Genomic DNA, 23,952 nt, shown 5'->3' with positions numbered 1-23,952 from the left:
TTTGAGTAGTTGCTATGTGTTACGTGTCTGTTCCTTTTTCTCTACTTCTATTGGCCCTGCTTTACTTGAGCCATCCTTAACCACGCCTAGCCTAGTGAATTAACGTCTGGCGTTTCCTTCTGTTTCCATCTCTTTTCTGTCCAGTTCTTATAGCCAGTGGTCATATGACAACTCTGACCATGTTACTCCCCTGTCTTCCGTACTGAGTTAAGTCTAGTAACCTCCTTAGGCCTCTGAATCATTTATTTTTCATTTACTTCTTCTGTAGTTACTGTACTTTTCAACTCAAATATTTAAGTTGCCAGTGCTTTTCCGCTTTATTGTAATGCTTTTGGTCATTCTGTTCCTTCAGTGTCGAATATTCTCTTCTCCCTTCCCCTATCTCTGTGTCTCATATCCTTCCAGACCCACTATGGCTATTATTTCTTCCACAAAGGCTTTCCTTTTCCCTAGTACTGAAAATCATTACCGAAAACCTGAATCCTCAAAGCACTCTGTCAAAACCATTCTTATTTGTGTTTTGCCTTGTATAATAGTAATTTATATACATCTAGTGGACTTAGATTTGTAGGATGAAAGGTCTATGAATTTTTGTTGTGTGGAGGAAAGCAAATAGCTGAGTGGCTGAGAGCATGGCCTCTGGAGTGAGACTGCCTGCGTTCAGATCCTGGCTCTGACTGCTTAGCTGTCACTGGTGGGTAAATAGGAACTTCCTTTTCTAGTTTGCTACATGAGAATAAAAATAGTATCTTTTTCATAGGGGGCTTGTTGTGAGTGTTAGATTAGTTAATATATATAAAGTGTTTATAATAGTATCTGGTGCATGGTTAAGTGGGTACACCTCTGCCTCTTTTTCTTTTTAATGCCTTTACAATGTTGTGTTAGTTTCTGCTGTACAACAAAGTGAATCAGCTCTATGTATACATATATCCCCTCCCTCTTGGACCTCCCTCCCATCCTGCCCATCTGGGTCATCACAAAGCACCGACCTGAGCTTCCTGTGCTATACTGCAGGTTCCCACTAGCTATCAGTTTTACACATGGTAGTGTATTTATGTCAAACCTGCCTCTTTTTGATTAAAATGATATTTTGTGACAGTTTGTCTTTTGAGGACTAGGTATCGACCTAGCTCCATCCCTGTGTATTTTGGAGATAAAACTTTTATCTAGCATTCCAGTTGCAAAGTCCCTCCTCTCTCTTTTCACTCCATCAGTTTTCTTTTTATCTTTAGTTTGGTAGTCTTCATTTTGTAGATACTTTTTATAATAATTTGGTTAATTGCTTGAAATGAAAGGACAAACTCCCTTTCATTACTAGAAATATTCCATATTTTTCTAGTTAAAAAATAAATTTGTAACCCACCTAAAAATCCTATATGATGTGTCATGAAGATTTAAAGAGATCAATTTGTTTTTCTTCATGTTAACATTATTGTACTAGAAATGATAATTTGTTATTTTTTTCCTGTCTTTTCCTGTGATGAGAACTGTTCAGATCTACTCTCTCAGCAACTTTCTAATGTGCAACAAAGTATTGTAACTGTACTCTCCATGCTGTACATTACAGCCTCAGAACTTACTTATAACTGGAAGTTTGTACCTTTTGACCCATTTTATTCATTTTGCCCACCGCTCCACCCGTCTGACGACCACCAGTCTGTTCTCTGTTTCTATGAGTTTGATTTTATTAGAGTCCATATATGAGATCATACAGTATTTGTCTTTCTCTGTCTGACTGATTTCACTTAGCATAATGCCTTCAAGGTTCCATCCATGTTGTCCTTGTATACTTAAAATGTACTAATTTATAGCTTTAAGTAATTGTTTTCTATTTGCTTTCTGTTGTTGTCTAGTATCAGTAGGTTTAGATACATGCGCATTTTTTAATTTTTTCAAATTTACTTTAGACAACATATTCTTTCTCAGTATTTTTCCTTAGTATTTCATTATACTTTGGAGATTTTAATTGACATTATGCTAAATCTATGAATTTACATAGGAAGTGTTTTCAGCTTTGCTAATTTAAATAAGGAGAGGTAGTTCTATTTATTTATTTATTTATTTATTTATTTATTTTACAGTTTTGCCCCATGCTTTTTTTTTTTTTAGAACATCTTTATTGAAGTATAATTGCCTTACAATGGTGTGTTAGCTTCTGCTTTATAACAAAGTGAATCAGTTATACATATACAATATGTTCCCATTTCTCTTCCCTCTTGCATCTCCCTCCCTCCCACCCTCCCCATCCCACCCCTCTAGGTGGTTACAAAGCACCGAGCTGATCTCCCTGTGCTATGCGGCTGCTTCCTCTAGTTATCTATTTTACATTTGGTAGTGTATATATGTCCATGACACTCTTACCCTGTCACATCTCACCCCACCCCCTCCCCATGTCCTCAAGTCCATTCTCTGGTAGGTCTGTGTCTTTATTCCCGTCTTGCCACTAGGTTCTTCATGGCCTTTTTTTTTTTTTTTTTTTCCCTTAGATTCCGTATATATGTGTTAGCATACTATATTTGTTTTTCTCTTTCTGACATACTTCACTCTGTATGACAGACTCTAACTCCATCCACCTCATTACAAATACCTCCATTTCATTTCTTTTTATGGCTGAGTAATATTCCATTGTATATATGTGCCACATCTTCTTTATCCATTCATCTGTCGATGGACATTTAGGTTGCTTCCATGTCCTGGCTATTGTAAATAGAGCTGCAATGAACATTTTGGTACATGACTCTTTTTGACCTATGGTTTTCTCAGGGTATATGCCCAGTAGTGGGATTGCTGGGTCGTATGGTAGTTCTATTTGTAGTTTTTTAAGGAACCTCCATACTGTTCTCCATAGTGGCTGTATCAATTTACATTCCCACCAACAGTGCAAGAGTGTTCCCTTTCCTCCACACCCTCTCCAGCATTTATTGTTTCTAGATTTTTTGATGCTGGCCATTCTGACCGGTGTGAGATGATATATCTCATTGTAGTTTTGATTTGCATTTCTCTAATGATTAATGATGTTGAGCATTCTTTCATGTGTCTGTAGGCCATCTGTATATCTTCTTTGGAGAAATGTCTATTTAGATCTTCTGCCCATTTTTGGATTGGGTTGTTTGTTTTTTTGTTATTGAGCTGCATGAGCTGCTTGTAGATCTTGGCGACTAATCCTTTGTCAGTTGCTTCATTTGCAAATATTTTCTCCCATTCTGAGGGTTGTCTTTTGGTCTTGTTTATGGTTTCCTTTGCTGTGCAAAAGCTTTTAAGTTTCATTAGGTCCCATTTGTTTATTTGTGTTCTTATTTCCATTTCTCTGGGAGCTGGGTCAAAAAGAATCTTGCTGTGATGTATGTCATAGAGTGTTCTGCCTATGTTTTCCTCTAAGAGTTTGATAGTGTCTGCCCTTACACTTAGGTCTTTAATCCATTTTGAGTTTATTTTTGTGCATGGTGTCAGGGAGTGTTCTAATTTCATACTTTTACATGTTCCTGTCCAATTTTCCCAGCACCACTTATTGAAGAGGCTGTCTTTTCTCCACTGTATATGCTTGCCTCCTTTATCAAAGATAAGTTGACCATATGTGTGTGGGTTTATCTCTGGGCTTTCTATCCTGTTCCATTGATCTATATTTCTGTTTTTGTGCCAGTACCAAACTGTCTTGATTACTGAAGCTTTGTAATATAGTCTGAAGTCAGGGAGCCTGATTCCCCCACCTCCATTTTTCGTTCTCAAGATTGCTTTGGCTATTCGGGGTCTTTTGTGTTTCCATACAAATTGTGAAATTTTTTGTTCTAGTTCTGTGAAAAATGCCAGTGGTAGTTTGATAGGGATTGCATTGAATCTGTAGATTGCTTTGGGTAGTAGAGTCATTTTCACAATGTTGATTCTTCCAATCCAAGAACATGGTATATCTCTCCATCTATTTGTATCATCTTTAATTTCTTTCATCAGTGTCTTATAATTTTCTGCATACAGGTCTTTTGTCTCCTTAGGTAGGTTTATTCCTAGATATTTTATTCTTTTTGTTGCAATGGTAAATGGGAGTGTTTTCTTAATTTCACTTTCAGATTTTTCGTCATTAGTGTATAGAAATGCAAGAGATTTCTGTGCATTAATTTTGTATCCTGCTACTTTACCAAATTCATTGATTAGCTCTAGTAGTTTTCTGGTAGCATCTTTAGGATTCTCTATGTATCGTATCATGTCATCTGCAAATAGTGACAGCTTTACAGTTCTATTTATTTTTAATCAATATTTTTTCCTTTCCTCTTCCCTTCTTTTCCTTTTTTCTCTTTCATTTATTTTATCTTCCTTAATACTTGCTCTCTAGTTCCTTTAAATTCTCATTAAGTTAATTTCCAAGCATTTATTTGTTTGTTTATGGAAATGTGATATTTCTTTATAGCTCTTGTTAATATTAAGAATTGTTTGAAAAGGATTGTGTAATAATTGAGATGCCATTCTAATATTATAGGGTTTAAAAAAAATCAAACCCACAAAATTTGCTTATGTGTGTGATTTCTCTTTAAAAGTAATGTTTTACATACATATCCAGTTGTATTTTCATTATTTTCACTTTCTTGCTGTACCTTGATGATTTCATAGTAGGAAATAAGGACCAGGGCCACATTTTGACTTTCATGGGCCGTCAGCACTTTTGTCTTCCTGGTTCCCTTTCTCCATAAAAAAGTAATAAAAATATTTTATGACTGCATTATTATAAAGGCAAGTGTATTATTATACATGAAAACATTTTCTTTGACCTAAGTTTGTGGCATTCAGTACATTCGCATTGTTGTGGGATCATCACCACTATCCATCTCCAGATCTTTTCATCATCCCCAAGTGAGCTCTGCCTGTTAAACAGCTTACCACTTCCCCCTTCCCCAGAACCTGGTAACCACTTACAGTTCGGTTTTAAGTTTTTAAATCATTTCATAATTAGTTATGTGGAAAACTTACGGAAATCTGGTTTATGTTGTCTAGGAATCTAGATACATATGTTTAATATGGGTTGCTGATGGTAGCATGAGAATATTGAACCGGTATTGTAGGTTGTCAGTGAAGTATTCTAGGTACCTGGTGTGCTTTAGAAAAGATTGAGACATGTCATTGGTGTGAGAGGGAAAAGGAGACATGAGTTTTCCTGAGGCAAATGTAGATAGGGCAGGTTGAAGTAGAGGGGCGTTATGGACTGGAATGCAGTTCATCAGGTTATTTGTATACTAGGCAACAGTCTAGGTTTTTTTTTTTTTAAAAAAAAACATTGCCATATGGTATTAATCTGTAATTTTATAAAATATACAGATCTATTTAAGAGGACAGATTTAGGGATGGTGGAGGGAACTTTAAGAAAAGCATTTCTATGTCAGTAAGATTCTTTTTTAAACAAAATGATTTGTAACCAGCAATATATTGTAGAATTATTTAGTGCATAAAGTAACTTATATTAAAGTCTTTCTTCCCTAAGAAAATAATACTTAAAAATCCTTTTGGCCCTTTTTAAAAAATTCCTTCCTCCCTCCCTTCCTTCCTTCCTTCCTTCCTTCCTTCCTTCCTTCCTCCCTCCCTCCCTCCCTCCCTCCCTCCCTTCCTTTCTTTTTTTCGAGTCATCTGTTTTGGAGTTATGGTTGTTCGGAAAATATTCTCAATTTTTAAGGGGAAATGAAGAGCCAATTATTGTGAAATTTCATTTGGTCAGAGAACTGTGACCCAGAAACATGGTTCCAGCAGTATTTTGAAAAACCCTCTTTAATTCTTCCTCTTTAAAAAAAACTTACTGTTCTTTGAGCCACACATACGTGTGTATTTATGTTTGTTGATTAAAGAAATACTTATGCTTATGAAATATATACTTTTTTGTTTCAAAAATAGATACTCACATGGCTCAAAATTTAAAACAGTTTAAAAAGATGAACATTGAGCAGTCTAATAACTTATGTCCCTGTTTCCCTCCCCCATCCTCTATAGGTAACCACTTCTGTTTCTTTGGTATCTTTCCATTGTTTCTTACACAAATACGAGTATCTTTTCCCTGCCTTAATAGACAATAAGCATATTATACACTATTCTGCATTTGTAATTACTTAATTCTCTAATATATCCTGTCAGCCTGAAATGTTTGAATATGCTGGACTTAAAACTTTAAAAAAAATTCTGAAAATTTTTTTCTGCCTTCCAAAGATAGTCACGTGATTTTTAGTGTGCAGTTCCAATGTCGTAAGTACTGAAAAATGCTTAGCCAATGATGTCATATGAGGGACTGAAAAGTCTCTGTTCAGAATCAAGAGGACTTTCAGAATAATAGTAGCAGTTTTCTTTAACATAATAAATAGCTTCCCATAATAAATAGCTTTTGTCTATTAGTTTTGATTGATTTGATTATAATTTCATATATAAAAAATAGATGTGAGGGTAGGTGTTGATTATCCGCAATAAAAAGTTAAAATTAAAACTCTGTAATTGACATCCAGATTAATTTGTGCTATTATTTTTTGTCTTAACTGTCTTTGTTTAGCTTTAGACAAAAATATAGTTGACTGAGAGTGGACAAAGTGATAAACTTTTTTCTTTACTTGGATAAGGGATCTATTTGGATAGTAAGTCTTTGATTTATTCGTACAGAATTAGAAGGAGAAAATGATAGTCATTACTGATATTTTGTGAAAAATATAAATATAAGCCTTTGGGAAAGAGTTTGTTAAAAATATTTTTCATTGGCTTTATGTTGTCTTGTCCTGGACCCGGGCTTTGACTATTTCTGACCTTTAGCTGGAGGTTGATAGAATATGTCCTGATTTTTTAAGGGAGAAGTAATCTCTGACCTAGACTTCTTCAGGTTGGAAGGGCAGCATCAGTTCTAGAAACAGATTTCTTCCAACATATGTTTTGTAATAATCATACCCTCAATTTACTGGCCTTAGGTTTTAAAATCTTTTAAGGATAATAGCCAACATTTATTGACTGCTTATTATCTGCTGGGTCTTGTTTAAGTGCCTTATAAACATTTTATTTAATCATCACAACAGCTCTAGGTACTCTAGTTTTTTCTAGTTAACAAATGAGAATCTGATTCATATTTAGGATTTTTTAAATGTAATTTAAACTAGGGGAAGAGTTATAGCAGGAATAAAATTAAAGGCTTTTTTGTAAAGCGTGATCTTGATTTCCCGGTCTCTTTCACTTTCTTAATGTCACAGAAGTACTTCAGTTCATTTCATCCTTTTTGTATCAGTCGTTTTTGCTTTTATTTGACAAACAGTGAGTACTGGCTGGGTATCATGCTTTGGGTCTAGAGTGGTGGATAAAGCAGGTACAGCCTTTGTCATCAGCTATGGTAACAGTTTGCCAGTGGACGATTGAAATAAACAGGAAATGGTCTAAGAAGATAGTGAGCAGAGGGCTTTAGTGGAGAATAAAAGGGAGACCTACTTAGGTTTTTCAGGGAAGCACAGGCATGAAGGATAACACTTATGCGATGATCTTAAAGTTGAGAAGAAGCAAAGGGCTGCAAGCAGAGGTCCCAGGCAGAGGGAACACCCTTCACGTGAATGCTGCAGGGTAGAGGACCCTTGGCGCTTTCTAAGAACTTGAAAGATATAGACTAGCTGGAGCAGAGGTGAGTCGCCCTAACCAAGCACAGAGTTGGGTATAAAGAGAGGGAGTGAGTTAGAAACATGGAAGATGATAGTTGCAATGCTTGAAATTGAGTTTGCAGAGGGTTTTCAGTTTTTGGTAATGACATGGTCTAGGATGTGACCTTGACGGTTAATAATAATAAGGTGGAGTCAAAAAGCCAAGGGTGTTGGAAGCATCACTTCCGTTAAGACAGACGTAACATTAGAGAGAGTGGCAGTGAGCCAGGAGTTACAATCATTGAAAGATGAGGGGGCAGTGAGGTTTTTTTAAATGAGGAGATCAGAACTGGGCTGTTTTATTTAGGAAAGAGGGAGGGAGAATGGTTTCAAAGTAGCAAAGGGAGGAAAGAGGACCCTTCATTTAGGAGGTACAAGAGCCGTGGGAAGACAGAAAGCTACCACTTGAGGTGGCTGCAGGAGAAGTGTTATGGAGAGCCAGTTTTCTGTAGAGCAGAAGGACCAGGGGTAGGGCCTTTTGTTGATCATGGGCTGTGACTTCTAGAGGATCCAGTGGAAAGATTTCAGAAGCTGGGGAGTAATGGATATGCAGAGCTGTTTAATGATGGAGAGGATAGTCTGGAGCTTCTTGTAGGGACTGGTCTAAACAAGAATAACAGGCATATGTTCTCAAGTTCTCAATTACTGGATAGTAGAGAAAGTTGGGTGCCCAAGACTTGGTCTTTACTTCTGCAGAAGGAACCTTGGAGTCCTGGGAAGGAGTGGTCGGGGCTCCCTTTGACCCCTTTCCATAAAGGTGAAGAGGCTTGAGGTGGGTGGTCTTCCATAGTCAAAGGCACATTCTTATCGTTTTCTGGGATGCACATCTTTTTCTGTACTTAAGAGCCGTTTGTGCTTCCTTTTCTGTGAACTGTCTGTATCTATCCTTTCCTCATTTCTAAGAGTCCCTGATGTGTTAGGGACGTATCTTGTCTGTTTTATGAATTGCATATATTTTTCCATTATTCTTTTTTGTTTTTTGTTTTTTATGGCTGCGCCGCACAGCTTGTGGGATCTTAGTTCCCGACCAGGGATCGAATCCAGGCCCTGGCAGTGAAAGCGCCAAGTCCTAACCACTGGACCGCCAGGGAATTCCTTCCATTATTCTTCTGACTTTGTTGTTTTTCCATTTAGAAATTTTCGATTTTTATATAGCTGAATTTATCAGTCTTATGGTTTTTAGAATTTTGAGTTATACGAGACTTTCCTTCTCCAGGGTTTTAGTAGAACTATCTCATATTTTCTTTATGGTTTCATTTTTTGTTTTATAATTAATAGACTTTGTGTTTTTTTAAATACAATTTTAGGTTTAGAAAAAAATTGAGCAGATAGTACGAAGAATTCCATAACCCACTCCCACCCCTTATATGCAGTTTCCCCTATTATTAACATCTTGCGTTAGTGTGGTATATGTTACAAGTAATGAACCAATATTGATACATTATTATTAACTAAAGTCTGTAGTTTACATTAAGACTCACTCTATATTATACAGTTTTATGGGTTTTGACAAACCCATAATGATGCATACATTATTACAGTATCACACAGAGTAGTTTCACCATCCTTAAAATGTCCTGTGCTCCCCCCATTCATCCCTCTCCTTTCTCTCTCTGAACCCCTGACAACCACTAATTTCTTTCTTTTTTTTTTTTTTTTTTTTTTTACTATTTCTATAATTTCGCCTTTTCCAAAATGTCATACAATTAGGATCATATAGTATGTTATAGCCTTTTCAGAAGCCTGCGCACTGCAGCAAAGAGCCCACATGCCTCAACGAAAGATCCCTCATGCTACAGCTGAGACCTGATGCAGCCAAAAAGTAAATAAATATTAAAAAAAATTTTTTTTAAATCATGAGTCAAGATATACCAGTTTTATTAAGTTTTTAGTGATTCCTCTCTCTCCCATATGTTATATTACATTGTATTCTGTTTGACTGAAATATACTCCAGTGTTATATGATCTAGGAAACTCAAAATATTACTAAATTTAAGTATTCAGTGACTTATCTATAATTCCATTAACCCTCAATATTTAGTATGTAGAAGTTTACCTCCTTTTCTGATGAAGTCCTTCGGGCACATGAACTTGTTCTTTAAATAGCCAAATAACATAATTTATAGGCTATATTCATGTTCCATCAGTTATCTCATAAGAAATACCTGTTTAACAAGCTCAGAATCAGAATTTGATATTTGTATTCAGTGTTTTGCCCTTTTCCCCCTTGTGCTCTGTAGACTGTGTTTTATGTAATGTATATTATGAATCAAATATGCACTTTGAATATGCCATTGAATATACAGTTATTATTCATTTCAGTTCTGATTTCTTTTGCATTTTATAATATTAAACTTCTTTTATAGTTAATGTAATGCCTTTATGCTTTTGAAAGCCACCCTCTGTATTAGACTCCCTTTAGTATTCAAGGAGGGTTTATATTCTCTGTTAATGAAAATTTTTTTTTACTTTGTTCAGCAACGATTTGCGGTCCCACATCTTTTAGTGTATGCCTGCTGGGTACTAAGACCTATAAAAGTTATACATACACATATCCCCTCCCCCCTCCACAATACGGTCATACATACATCCTTGAATTGTAAGTTGTAGTAAAGCACTTTTTATAGCATGTAAAAAGAAAATGTAAAGTTTAAATCACTCTAAAGTAGCTTTGAAAGCTAAGGTTGTAAAAGTAACTTGATAGAAGAATATGTTTGTGCTTTCTAGAACTAACATGGAGTGTCTCTAAGTCCCTGGCATGATTCTGGGAGTAATGTAATAACATACTGAACAGGAAGCGTTTAAGCCCCTTTTTACAGATGAGGTCTGTCAAGCCTCACATCTTTTTCTTCTGAATCACAGCGCTGCTCTTGTCCAGCAGCAGTTCTCAGCCCGGTGGTGTTGCGCTGCTCGGGGTGGCTTTGGTTGTCACACTGACAGGAGGTTACTGCTGACATTGATTGGGCGGGGACCAGAGATGTGATACGCCAGGTAGTCTTACACTGCAAGAATTTTTCTGCCCCTATTTAGAAACAGACTGCTAGTATCTTTGTACCTCTTCAGTCCTGCCTCAGAGGTGATGAGAGGTTAACCGTGCAGGCACATTCGTGACCTGTGCTATACACTGTTATTTCTGCTACTTTTTTTTTTATATTGCTTTTCTTTTATATTTACAATACTTTAAAGAAAATGTCCTATTGTTCTTCTGTCAGGCCCCGTGAGGGGGATAATAAAGAGGTGGTATCCTCATTTTGAAAATTTGATTGGTCTAAAATCATTGGTTTAGTAATAGATGCAATAATTAGTATTTGAATTCACTGCCTTTTCAATGGTAATAATTTCCTCAAGTGTATAAAATCTCATCACAGTTTAACCTGTTATCTTTATAATACAAAAGTACTTTTCAATTAAGATGTAGAGATGAGACATATTTTTAAATAAGAGACTTTAAAAATTTATACAAAGCATAAGATCTCACAAATCTTGAGTCCTTTATCCAACAAAATCATTGAATATTTTTGGCTTTCCCCTTATATATTAGTGGAAAGACCTTTTCAGGTAATCTCACTAACTGGTGACTAGAGATGAATGCTGAGCTATTTATCTGTCATAACTGTACAGCAACATACCTACAAGTAGATAGACATTTATAAATAATGTGGTGACAGTTTTGGAAATGTACTCAGGGCTATTCAAAGAGATTTGAAATTTCATTATTCTTTGAAAAGAGAACTGTAGGCATGCAAAATTAGTTTTAGTTTTCTTTGGTCCTCTTAACTCTAGATCTGAGCTACATTCCTATGCATGTTTAACTTACTGAATTTAACTGTATTCTTTTGCAGCCCCCTCAATTTTATTTTTCTTCAAAACTTGTTCTTCTGTCCATTTACTGAGCTCTACGTGCTGTCTTAAATTCCAGTTCCCATTTCTCTTACAGAGTGTGTATATCTCCCTGCACTGAGTATGACTCTTGCTCAGAGTATACATATCTTAAACAACATGGCCCTGGATATACAAGCCATCGTCTTCACCTGGTGCTCAACATAACAGTTTTGCTTCAGTAATTGAGGAGAAGTTGCCTGTATTGAGCATATTTGAGAGATGACAGAGTATGTTCTGCAACAGTAACTCCCTAATCAAAGAAAATTGATTAACTGCCATTGTTGCCTTGTTATCCTTAACTTTGGAAACTCAGGAAACAGTACAATTCCATTACATTTTACAGTGGTGTGATTTGTGGTGTGGTCATTTATCACACGGTAAGTTAAGAGAGTTATTTTGGGGTTGGAAAACTGGGAAGGGTGAGAGAGAGTTCTTTCCTTGTTCTTGTGTTTATCCTTGACCTCTCCTATCTTTTTGTTTTCGCATCTCAAGATAAGGCAGAGAGAGGATGAGTCTTACAGAATGTTTTAAAATACCAGAATGGAGTTTTGGGAAGGGTTTTGAGAGAGATCAGGATTGGGCTACCCTTTACAAAAGGTTGGTGGTGGAAACCGTTGGTAGACTTCTCTAAATGCATGTGCAGATTTTATCTTAGCAGGTAATTTTACAAAATACTTCATTCGTATGTCTCAACAGTCCCTTTCCTCACATCCTGTGCTCCTCCCAGCACTACTTATCGTGCATTTTCCCCTCATCATGTAATTTTTCAGAAATAGATTTTGCGAGTGCATGTACATTTTCCACATAGAAAGCAAACTCAGCAGAAGATGCAGAAGTTGGTAACAAATAGAGCTTTATAATGACGATTATTCAGTTATTCTAAATACTAATTATTGTACAACAGTGAAAATTCGTGTCTTTCCCATTTAGCTCAATGACTTCTTCTTGAGCATTGGCCATGTTGAAGACATAGAACCTGAAAGATGGAGAGTGGTGTGGAGAGAGGGGAGCTGGAGTGAGAGGGTCTAGAGGAGAAGAGCCCCCTCCTAAAGCTTTCTTTTCGTGGAAGCCCACAGTACAGTGTATTGAGGTGGCCTGGAGTAATGTTGTGAATAATGAAACTGACTTTGATGCTTTAGTTCATCAGAGCTGACATATGCCGAGGCAGCTGTGTCCATTCATGAAAAGCCTGTTTTCTTGTCTGGTCTAGGATTCGAGGAAAAGACAGTAGAAGCCACAACTAGATGGAAGTACTGCCTTTTTTTCTCACTCTCGTATGAACTACGTGTCCGAGATCTATGCATAAAAAGATAATGTTTGGATGAACATAGTTTTGGCTGGGGTGACCCTGCATCCAATTTCCCTTGGATAGTTTCACTGTGTGCCTGCTGTTCTTGTATTACGCCTGGTTAGCACCCCCTTTCACTCTCAAAGGGGCACTCGTATAGATGATAAATCACACAGACACTGTATTTGTAGTCCATTTTCATTTGTCATTGAGAGGATAATAGCCATAGGACACCTCCTTTAAATTCAATTATAACTCTTAAACCTTTTTAAAAAGAATATTTTAGGTATAATTTTTTGTTGAATTGTAAGATTTATAATGAAATGTATATAAATATACTTTCACTTCTGTATTTTACTTATCGTTTTGTGGAAATACTGAAAAGCTGAACTGAAAAAAAACACGGAACAGAATGAGGTCGTTAAATATTAGATTTTTGTGGGTCACTTCTGTTGTTTAATAGCGCCAGTTTTATACACAGTTCTGAAGGGATTTTGTTTTTTAGCTTATTATACCTAAAAAGATATTGCTTTGTTGGCATACATAAAGTGTTCGTCAGGACTTATAAACATTCTAGTTGGCTTTTTTGGGCATTATCCTTTTTTTGGATGCAATAACCAACTTTGCTTTGGTTCCAGACATGTCCTTGCCTTGGTTTTTAAAATTGGCTGTGGTTAAACATTTCAACAGTATAGAAATGAGTGAAATAAAAAGTAAAAAGTTCCATTTCAAAGCCCCTTTCTCCATCCTCTTTTCCAGAAGTCACCACAGTTTAGATTTCTTTCTTAAAAAAAAAAAAAAAAAAAATGTGGTTTATGAACAATATGTCAGAAGTTTCATTTAAAATTTGGTGGTAAAGCAAGTATTGAGGATTATTTTCTAAAATGTTTTATTCACTGAGCTGAATCATCTTTGGATCATTATTTTTTAATGATTTTAATTTTAGTATTTCAATAATTTGGCCTCTGCCAGTGCTTTGAAATGATAATTTTGTGTTTGTCAACATGCTTTTCACAACTGCAAAAATTAGCATGAGGTCACAGATTCTGGCTCCTAAATTAAGTCCAACTGTAAAAAAGGCAAAATCTAAATAACGTTATATTATTTCTTCAGTCTAATGATGCTGCTTTTAGATACTTTTAATACAAAATCAGTAGAATAAGAGCTGCAGAATCATGAGTTGAATGCTTGACATATAATAGGTATCCCATAAATACAATTTTTCCCCCTCTTTTTTCCATGCTCTTTAAGTGGAAAGCTTCCCAACAGGCAGTGAAACAGCCTTAGAAACAAATTTTATTGTTCATTCTAATATCTTCCTATTAAAAATGACTTTTTTCTGTTTATCATTAGTAATTGCATTTTCAATTCGTAAAGAAATTTTTTAGGACAATTATTCTTACTGGCCAATTTTCCCAGGGCTCAATGTTGTTCCGATCACTTGATACGGTTTTTTCTTTTGTATGTGTGTGTCCATTTCCTAAACTTCCATCCCAAATGGAAGCTCTGTATGTATGCAGTTAAATAGTGACTGTCCACTTGCCCCTTCTCTTAGCCACTGGTGACTTCTATTCTACTTTGTATCTCCATGAATTTGCCTGTTTTGAGTACCACGTATAAGTGGAACCATATAATATTTCTCCTTTTGTGTCTGGCTTATTTCACTAAGTACGTCTTCAAGGTCCACCCATGTAGCATGTGTCAGAATTTCGTTCTTTTAGGCTGAATAGTATTGCATTGTATTTTGTTTATCCGTTCATCTGTTGGTGGAGATTTGGCTGTTGTGAATAATGCTGCTCTGAGCATGGATGTACAGATGTCTGCTTGAATCCCTGCTTTCAGTTCTTTTATGTGCGTATTCAGCACATAGTGGTGGAGTTCCTGGGTCATGGGGCAGTTTTATGTCTGACTTTGTGAGAAGCTGTCAGACTTGTCCACAGTGGCTACGTCGTTTCGTTTCGCATCGCCGTGGGCACCGCTATGCATAAGGGTTCCCATTTCCCCACATCCCCGGCTGGTTGCCTCTTCCTTTTTAATGCGAAATCGTGTCTCACTGTGATTTCATGTGCCGCTCCCTAATGATGCTGAGCGGTTTTGCATGTGCTTTCTGGCCATTTATATATCTTCTTTGGAGAAATGTCTGTTTGAGTCCTTTGCCCATTTTTGAATTGGATTATTATTTTTTTGTTGTTGAGAGGTAGGACCCCTTTATATATTCTGGATATTAATCCCTTATTAGATACGTCCTTCCATTTCTATCAGGTTAATTTCATCCAATTAGTTAATTACTTAATTAATTAGTTCATTTTATATAGTTTTCTTCTCTGGAAGTTTTATCGGGTTCTTTTTTGTATACCACTTCTTTCCTTTGCTATGTTGATGATTCCTTGTACATCCTGGAGCATGCTTAAAATAGCTTATATAATTTCCACATTTTCATTTGACTGAGTTTTCTCCTAGTTAAGTGTCACTTCTTCCTGCTTCGTGTCACATCTGGTAATTTTTGATTGAATGCTTAGTATTATGAGTTTTATATTGTTGAATGCCAGGTTTTTTCATACTACTGTTAAAGAATATTGGACTTGATTCTGTTAGAGGTTACGTCTGGATCAATTTTATTCTTCTGTGGCTTGTTTTTTAAGTTGTTATTGGATGGATTTAGGATAGTCTTTTGGGGTGGTGTAGCCCCATCACCAAGGCCTAAACGCTCTGCTGCAAGGACTGTGCACTTTGGTATGAGCTCTTACAGCTGTGTGAGCTTTGAGAACCCTTCAACGTAGAGCTCTCAGTCACTTTTTGTCCAGCCTGGTGGGCAGCAGACCTCAGTGGACCCCATGCAGGTATCTAGCACTCTTTCTTCATATAGCTCCTCTACTCTGTCCTGCAAATTCTAGCTCCCACAGCCTGCCGGAATTCTGATTTCTGTCCCCTCAATTCAGTGAGATCACCGCCATCTTCCTGGGATCACCTTCTCTGCGCTGAGATCCAGAAACTGCCTTTAGACAGAAAGCCTATTTCGGTACCTGGAAAGTGCCCCTGGGTAGAAAGTTGAGGCAGATGTCTCTTTATCTAATTCGTGTTCTTTCTTAGAGATCATCATTCAGCGCTACCTGTGGCCTAATGTCCCAAATGTATTTTAAATATGTTTTTCCAGTTTTCTAATTATTTACAACAGGAGTGTAAGTCTGGTTCCAGTTATTCCATCGTGACTGGAGGTGAAAGTCTTGGTGTGTCATTTTATTTTCAAAACTTTCCATCTAGAATTAGCCCAAAATGCCTTATCTGTGATCGTTAAGGAAGAGAGCCTGTTAATTTTGTTTGAAAAATTTAAAGGAACTTTTTAGTGTACAGTTTTTCAATTGTGTCATTAGTAAGAATTAAACTTCTCTACCATATTCTCCCTTTTGTATCATAGTCTATTGCCTTTTATAGTTAAAGGGGAAAAAAGTCGAATGTACTACTAATTGTTACATTTCTCATTTTTTAGACCTAAAGATTGTCTTCGGTCTATTATGAGGAGGGTGAACCATAAAGATCCTCATGTTGCTATGCAGGCTCTGACTGTGAGTGGTTTCATTTCAAGATCTACCGCAAAATTGTCTACCGAAATCGAGCCCTTTTAACTCCCTATTTTATACTTTTAGCTTCTAGGAGCATGTGTATCAAATTGTGGCAAAATTTTTCACTTAGAAGTATGTTCAAGAGATTTTGCTAGTGAAGTAAGCAACGTATTAAACAAGGTAAGGAACATTATTTCTAGAAGTGAATTAACACTGTCTTCTTTCTTCATATATTTTATTGTTCAGTTCTTCACATTTTAAATCACAAAGGACTAGTCTGTGCTTTTTTTTTTTTTTTTTTTAACTCTTTCTAGGCTATGTCTATCCCATGTATAAGTCCATGTTAGGTTTTGCTGAAGAGACTACACGTTTATATAACTTGGAGATTTGGTTTTGGTCAAGCCAAATTAGAATATATTTAACCTCTTTTCTTCACCATTCCTTTCTTCTGATGAAAAATATGTGTATTTCTCTATCTGATTAAGAGGTACCAGTTTACTTTAGGCACAGTTTTTATAACCATTTTTTTTTTAGTCACAGAGGTCATCTGCTTAACTGAATGTAGAGTTAAAAATTGAAATCCAGCAATTTAAGGAATTTAAAAATTTTAATTTACTAAGTAATATGTGAGCTTTCTCAGTAAAAATTCATGCATTCTAAAGGTAATTATTTCTGGCCTTTTTGGGGGGGATAATTATATATTAAAAAAATGTTTTAAGTGTTAAAAGGGAAAATGCTTCATGTTTTTTGGAAAAAATGAGTATTTCCAGATTTTAGTAGGAAATAGTACATAAATAGGAATTTAAAATTCTGTACTCCTTTTAGAACATGGTTATGTGATAATTTTTTCCTGTTCTGCTTTATTCAGTTATTCAGTTATATTTAGGTATTTTGTGCTAATTATTTACCATTCTTTTGATGTCCTGAATGTCCATCAAAATGTACAACGGTTTATGAAGAGATTCTAATGTAATATTTTCCTTAATTGAAGATTTGTACTCAGTATTTAGTAACGTGAACAACTACTTTAAAAAGCAAACAGTTGCATATAGGAGAAAGAACTCTTTATTTTTCAAATATTTTACAGTGAACATATTGGTTTTGTACTTAAGGGGGAAATGTTATTTTGAAGAAATGAAGTTTCCAGGAATATCGGCATATAGTGGACCTCATGCCAGGCCTCAGATAATTAAGTAACTGGGTAAAATCATAGCCATGCACATTAAAAGTCAGGAATTAGGAATAAAGGAATTGTACTATTTATTCTCTCTTTCCAACTTATTTTTCATTGGTCTGCAAAAAAGAAAACAAACTTTTCTATGTCTTCCTCATAGACAATACTTGCTTAGTTGCAAAATACTCTGAAAAGTCCTGTCTTTCTGACCTCCAAAATAAGTCAGTATATATCTAGTGTTTTAATATGTTATGAGGTATGTGATGGTATCATCTATTTTTTTTTCATAGTGTGGAAATAAAACTAGTTTATTTCTAGTAACCATCTGTATTTTCTTCTGTGTCATGTATAGCTAGGGATAATTTATGATTTAAAAAGAGATCTGCACCACTTTATAAGTTTTTTATTTACGGCATCTGTATTAAATCATTTGCCAGGAAATTAGTGTTTTTATTAATTTTTTTTCTCTATTTTTAAGGGTCATCCTAAAGTGTGTGAAAAATTAAAGGCTCTTATGGTTGAATGGACGGATGAATTTAAGAATGATCCACAGCTTAGTCTAATATCAGCAATGATTAAGAACCTTAAGGAACAAGGTGTTACGTTTCCAGCTATTGGCTCTCAGGTATTTTATATAAATTTGTGCGTGTGCTACAGTTCATTTCTCTAAAGTAGTCATGTTTATTTTTCTTTTTTTCCTCCAAACCCAGGTAGTTTTTAATACTCCAGAGGAATTTTTGTTAATAATAATAATCTTGCATATAAAGTTGCCAGAAAAATATAGTGGAATGTTAATGTGTTCCAACTTCCATTTCCCCACTGTTTCTCCTTCTTTATTAATGAATTCATTTAACCTTTTTGCAATTAAAAAAATTTTAATATAATTTTAATAATACAGACGAAATTGCTTTATTAGGTAATACTGACATTCTTGTTAAATGCTCTTTGTGCTGTAATTTTATCTACAAAGAATGACAGCTCAAAAATCAGGTTTCCTTAAAATTTAAGGATGTGTTTAGAGGTTCTTTGGATTATGAAATTTATGAGCACCTGTATTAAAAAATGGTAGAGAGATAAAAGGGGGTCATTGGGAAGAGAAGTTCCCCTTAATAAGAGCTGACCAGCACATAAGTGTCTTCTTTCTTTTTCCTAATAAATATGATTGACTGAAAGGCTTAACTTGCCTTTAAAAAAAAATTATTTATGTAATGAGCTCAATCTCTAATTTATCTCATATAGGAAAAAAAAATGGAAGATTATCTCTTTTATTCTTTTTCTGTTCTGGTAACCATCCTTTAGGATGCCCAGCTAACTAAGTAGGCTTAAAGTGTGTGGTAACTTACTGCACTGTCTTTCCCCACTGTATGGCTTGGGGTAGAATATAATGAGTGATGTGAAAGCATGAGCAGAAAACTCTTAGTTGTAGAGGGCTCACATTCAGGGTTTTGACCGTTTCAAGGGAATTATGAAGTGATTCATCCAGACTTATCTAGACTTTCTTCCCAAGGCACTTCTAATTTATCTAAGTACTCTTGAGATGTGAAAACCTAGAAATATATTTTGGAGATGAAGGAAGGAGAGGGTATTTTTCTTCTTACTTGAAAAAACTTGGCTTATGAATAGTTTTACAATGATAAATTACATCTTTGAGAAGTAGTCATTCATAATTGATAGCTCATTTTTACTACCTCAGAATAATTTCTAAATCTGTATAATTAAGGAATAATTTTATGCAGAATAATCCAAGATATCTTATAAGAAGATATCCTTGACAATAGAAGCAATGTTTAATTATCGAAGAGTAGACTCACTATGGAGGACTGAAGAGTGTAGTTGCCTAGTGGAATGGCAGGTTCTGGATCCTGAGACCCTGTTCCGGAGCTTGTTACTTACAGTGTGGTTGTTTGGCCATCGTCATCACCACCTGGAAGCTTGTGAGAACTGTCACACCTCATTCACGGGTGGAAACGTGCCTCCAAGCAGTGGATTCATTGCCTCCGTTTTAACAAGACCCCCGATGACTGTTTTGAGCAGCACTGCTCTTGAGGACAGCTTTCAGTGCAAGTGACAACTGCATTTCAGTCCACAAAGGAACTTGTGCCTGTAGGAGAAGGAAGAAGAGTTAATGATCCGTTTGATACGTAGCTTTGTTTGGTTAACCTAGAATCTCAGATAGTTGTGGGAACAACTCTAGTGATCCTCTAATCTAATCCCCTCATTTTACAGATGAGGATACTGAGACCCAGAATGGTTAAGTGACTTGCCCAGGGCCACAGCTAGTAGTTGCAGAGCTGGAACTAGGACACAGGCCTCCTGACTCTCAGTCCAGTGTTCCTTCCACTACACGATCCTGCCTTCCGTTTGATATTGAGGTTAGTAGATATGTGTCTGTCCGGACTAGGCTTTGAAGGACCAGAAGTGGAGTGAACACTGGCAAGAGCATTTACGTGCTAACTGGTGTAGATGTGAGACTACTCTCCTGTTCAAAGGATTCAGGATGTAGATCAGCAGTAGTACAGTTCAGAGTTACTTTTCTTTTTTTCATCTAGATCTTATAAAATATGAGAAAGCTCATTTTGTTATAGTTGCTGTCTTTCAACCACAAGAAATATGTAAAATGCGTATAAAGTAACCTATGATGAGGTAGAATGGTGATTTTTTTAATAGTAGTTTCTGAAGAAGTTTTCATTGAAAACCATGTTTGTAAAGAGCTTCATGTTTAATTTTTAAAAAAATCTATCATCTGGGATCAACTGCAGAAGTTCCTCCAAATCTTACAGTCACTTAGTTGCTAAAGCCGTTACTACATTTTAATCAGACTAGACCTTTGTTAGCATATTTTTAAAAAAGTTTCTGGAAACAAGAGAATTTTTTAAAGTATATTTAAAGTATATTAAAGTATACTTTTTCATCCAAGTACAGAAGAAAATAATATAAAAATATTAAGAAAAGTGATACTTGAGTCACCTAACTCTTGCTGCTGTGGTTCTCTTAGCACTGACTTTGGAGGTCGAAGTGATGCTGGCACTGCTACTGTGTTTGACTGGTTAATCAGACAGTAGCGTTGCTACACTTGGAACCTGATGATAGAAAGGCACTTTGAAAAGAGAGCGGTTCAGGAATGTAGGGCTTAATATAGCTTGTTTCTGCACTTCCTTCTTGACCAATAGAGATCCCTTCTCGGACCACAGAAGATCAATATGTCTATTTTGTGAAGTTCACAAATTGTGGAAAAAAAAATTCATATATAATGATAAAGGTTGCCTCTGATGAAGCGTAGCGTTCAATTTTCAGAGGTGTATGATGATTAAAACATTTTTATTTAAGGAAGGTTACAACTAGAGGTGGGTCAGATTGAGAGTGCTTGAAGTTCTATTCAGTGAATATAAAAGCTCTCTTCTAATCAGCTTTGCTAAAAATAAATGCCTTGTGTATTTGTTTGACATTATAAATATATTAAGTGAAGACTATAGAACGGTATTTACTATAATGTTGAATATTTTGCCTTTCATTTACTCAACAATCATTTATGATCGCTTGTAATATTTAGCCCCATATACCCTCAAGGAACATGCAGCCTGGTTATGGAGACAGACATGTAAGCAGAGAATTATAATAGGCGCTGAGATTTATTGCCTGTTACTATGTACTGGGCAATGATCTAAGTGCTATGCATTTGGTAATTTGAATATTTTTTAGAATTTCATTTTTCTTAATTGATGGCTTTGGGAATTACAGTATACATTTGTAACTTGTCACAGTCTATTTTGAGTTAATAGTGAATTATTTCACGTAAAATGTAGAAACCTTGCAACTCTAGAGAGTTTATTTACTCCCTACTTCAGCATCCTTTATGCTGTAGTTATCACATGTGTGGCATATATCACCTCTGCATACATTTTAAAGCCCAGGAGACAATGTTATATACTCTGTGATTTAAACCCTGAATGGCCCTCATTGCATCTGATTTTGGAAGCTACGTGTGCTAATTTAATCCTCACGACAGCCTGTGGTGTGTGGGCCATTGTTGTCCTCATTTCGTAGATGAGGAACTTGAGGCACAAGGAGGCTTTTAGGCGCTCAGGGTTCGTGCGTTAGAAGGTGGTGCATCTGGGGTTTGAACCACATTAGCCTGACTCCCCATTAGCCTGACTCCCCAGCTTGCGTCCTTAACTGTCCTTAACTACCCGAATCATGATACCTTGTTTAAAAGTGTTACCAGAGGGGCACAGAGGAGGGAAGGCTTACTGAGAGGGTTTAGGAACGTTTCACTGAGAAAGTGATTTTTAGCTGTTCACTGACTGGTGGGTTGAATCTCACTAGGAAACAATGTGGATGGAGTACAGTGAGCCAGAGGGGAGGACGTCATGAGTAGAAGCAAATGTGTGTCACAGCGTGTGTGTGTGTGTGTGTGTGTGCACCAGCAGTTTCTGGTAACTGATAGAATGGTTGAAAAATGAGGCTGGAGTCTGATTGGCCTTGATGGCCACACAAAAACTCAGCAGCCATTAAGACTTTAGAAGCTTGTAATTCTGTTAAGTGTGAATCAATGTATGTATTTATTGTACACTACCTTATATACAAAATATGTTTAAGAGGGACAGTAATATATTGTCAAAATTAGCTGCTAGTATTTTGGTTTAGAAAATAGTATAATTTTATGAGCATTTGTATTACTGTATATCAATCTGGATTCCTAAAGATAACATCCTGACTTTTGATCTGGAGGGAAACAGTAAAACTCTTGAATAGATATTTAAAAAATTTAAAAACTGCTTGCTTTTAAAGTAGTCATCTCCTTCCCACTCTCAACTCCTTTTTGTTGAAATCTCCTCTAGTCTGTCTTCTCTGGTTTGCATAGTGTCTGCTTCTAGTTTAGCCTCTTCACACAGACCTGGGAGAGTGTGGCTAGGCTGTTAACCCTAAGAAAACAAATGCTCTCAGTCTGTTCTCTCCAGCTCTACCTGTTCTCTGGCTCCTTTCAAAGAGGAGGCTGCTCAGGTCCGGATTTCTTTCTTGCTCAGAAGTCTGCGGTGGATTGATGGGAAGGGTCTTGTGAGTTCTTAGATTAGTTGGGGGTAGGAAAATTTGAGAACAACTTTCAAATATCATTTTCCCTTTTTTTGTGTTAGGCTGCAGAACAAGCAAAAGCAAGCCCAGCTCTGGTAGCCAAGGATCCTGGTACTGTGGCTAACAAAAAAGAAGAAGAAGATTTAGCGAAAGGTACATTTTTAAGTCCCTGATCATGGAAAGAAGATAGGTCTCTTACTTGATGTTTATTTTCCCCCAAGATATTTAAAAATAAAAGAAATAGGAGTTCACAGCTGAAGTTGAAATCTACTTGTTCTCCTTTGTTCCTCTCTTCAGTGTCACTTTTTTCCTCTTCTCTTCCGAGGCAACTGCTATCATGTATGTCCGTTCAGTCTATGTTTCTATAATGTTTTTACTACACTATCTATGTGTCCATAAACAATACCAAATACTTTTTTGTGTCCAACAAATTCTTTTTCATAAATAGTGTACTCTAGGTATCATCTACAACTTGTTTTTTTCATGCAACAATATGTTTGAGATCTGTTCATAATGAGACATGTATATCAGGTTCATCTGTTTTAACTGCTGTGTAATATTCCAGTGAACTAATAAATACCTGCTGTAATTTATCCTCCTACTGATGGACAGCTGGGTTTTCTGGGTTTTTTTTACTTTGACAAGTAAGCTGCACTGAGTATCCTTGTCCACCTTCTCTTGTGTGTGTGTGTGTGTGTGTGTGTGTGAGAGAGAGAGATTTTGTTTCATGGTATTGCTGGCTTATGGAGTAGGTACATCTTTAACTTTGCTAAATAGTTGTAGTATTTCCTTTTCCATCAGCAGTGTATGAAAGCTCTTATTATTCACTTATTCTTTTTAGTCTCATGACATTTGGTATTGTCAGAGTTTAATTTTTGTGAATCTGATGGGTTTGAAATGATACCTAATTGTTTTTTTTTTTTTTTTTTATTTCTTTATTTTTGGCTGTGTTGGGTCTTCAGTTCTTGCGAGGGCTTTCTCTAGTTACGGCAAGTGGGGGCCACTCTTCATCGCGGTGCAGGGACCGCTCTTCATCGCGGTGCGTGGGCCTCTCACTATCGCGGCCCCTCCCGTTGCGGGGCACAGGCTCCAGACGCGCAGGCTCAGTAGTTGTGGCTCACGGGCCCAGCTGCTCCGTGGCATGTGGGATCTTCCCAGACCAGGGCTCGAACCCGTGTCCCCTGCATTAGCAGGCAGGTTCTCAACCACTGCGCCACCAGGGAAGCCCCCTACCTAATTGTTTTTTTTTTTTTTTTTTTTTTTTTTTTTTAATTTTTAAATTTATTTTTATTTTTTGGCTGTGTTTGGTCTTTGTTTCTGTGCAGGGGCTTTCTCTAGTTGCGGCGAGCG

General features: G+C 36.3%; 1 protein-coding gene across 1 annotated transcript in view; it reads left to right on the top strand.

Moving 5' to 3' along the window:
* The window catches only part of STAM (signal transducing adaptor molecule), a 73,164-nt gene that overhangs the window by 19,736 nt on the left and 29,476 nt on the right, over nt 1-23,952 (top strand). Inside the window, exons 3-6 of the mRNA XM_007196409.3 lie at nt 16,286-16,361; nt 16,443-16,538; nt 18,011-18,157; nt 22,665-22,755. Of these exons, the coding sequence (XP_007196471.2) occupies nt 16,286-16,361; nt 16,443-16,538; nt 18,011-18,157; nt 22,665-22,755 (410 nt within the window). The remainder of the gene's footprint in view (nt 1-16,285; nt 16,362-16,442; nt 16,539-18,010; nt 18,158-22,664; nt 22,756-23,952) is intronic.

This window comes from Balaenoptera acutorostrata, chromosome 3 (genome assembly GCF_949987535.1).
Source record: "Balaenoptera acutorostrata chromosome 3, mBalAcu1.1, whole genome shotgun sequence".
Lineage (NCBI taxonomy): Eukaryota > Metazoa > Chordata > Mammalia > Artiodactyla > Balaenopteridae > Balaenoptera > Balaenoptera acutorostrata.
The sequence above is the reverse complement of the archived record's forward strand: the minus strand, read 5'-3'. Positions and strand labels throughout refer to the sequence as shown.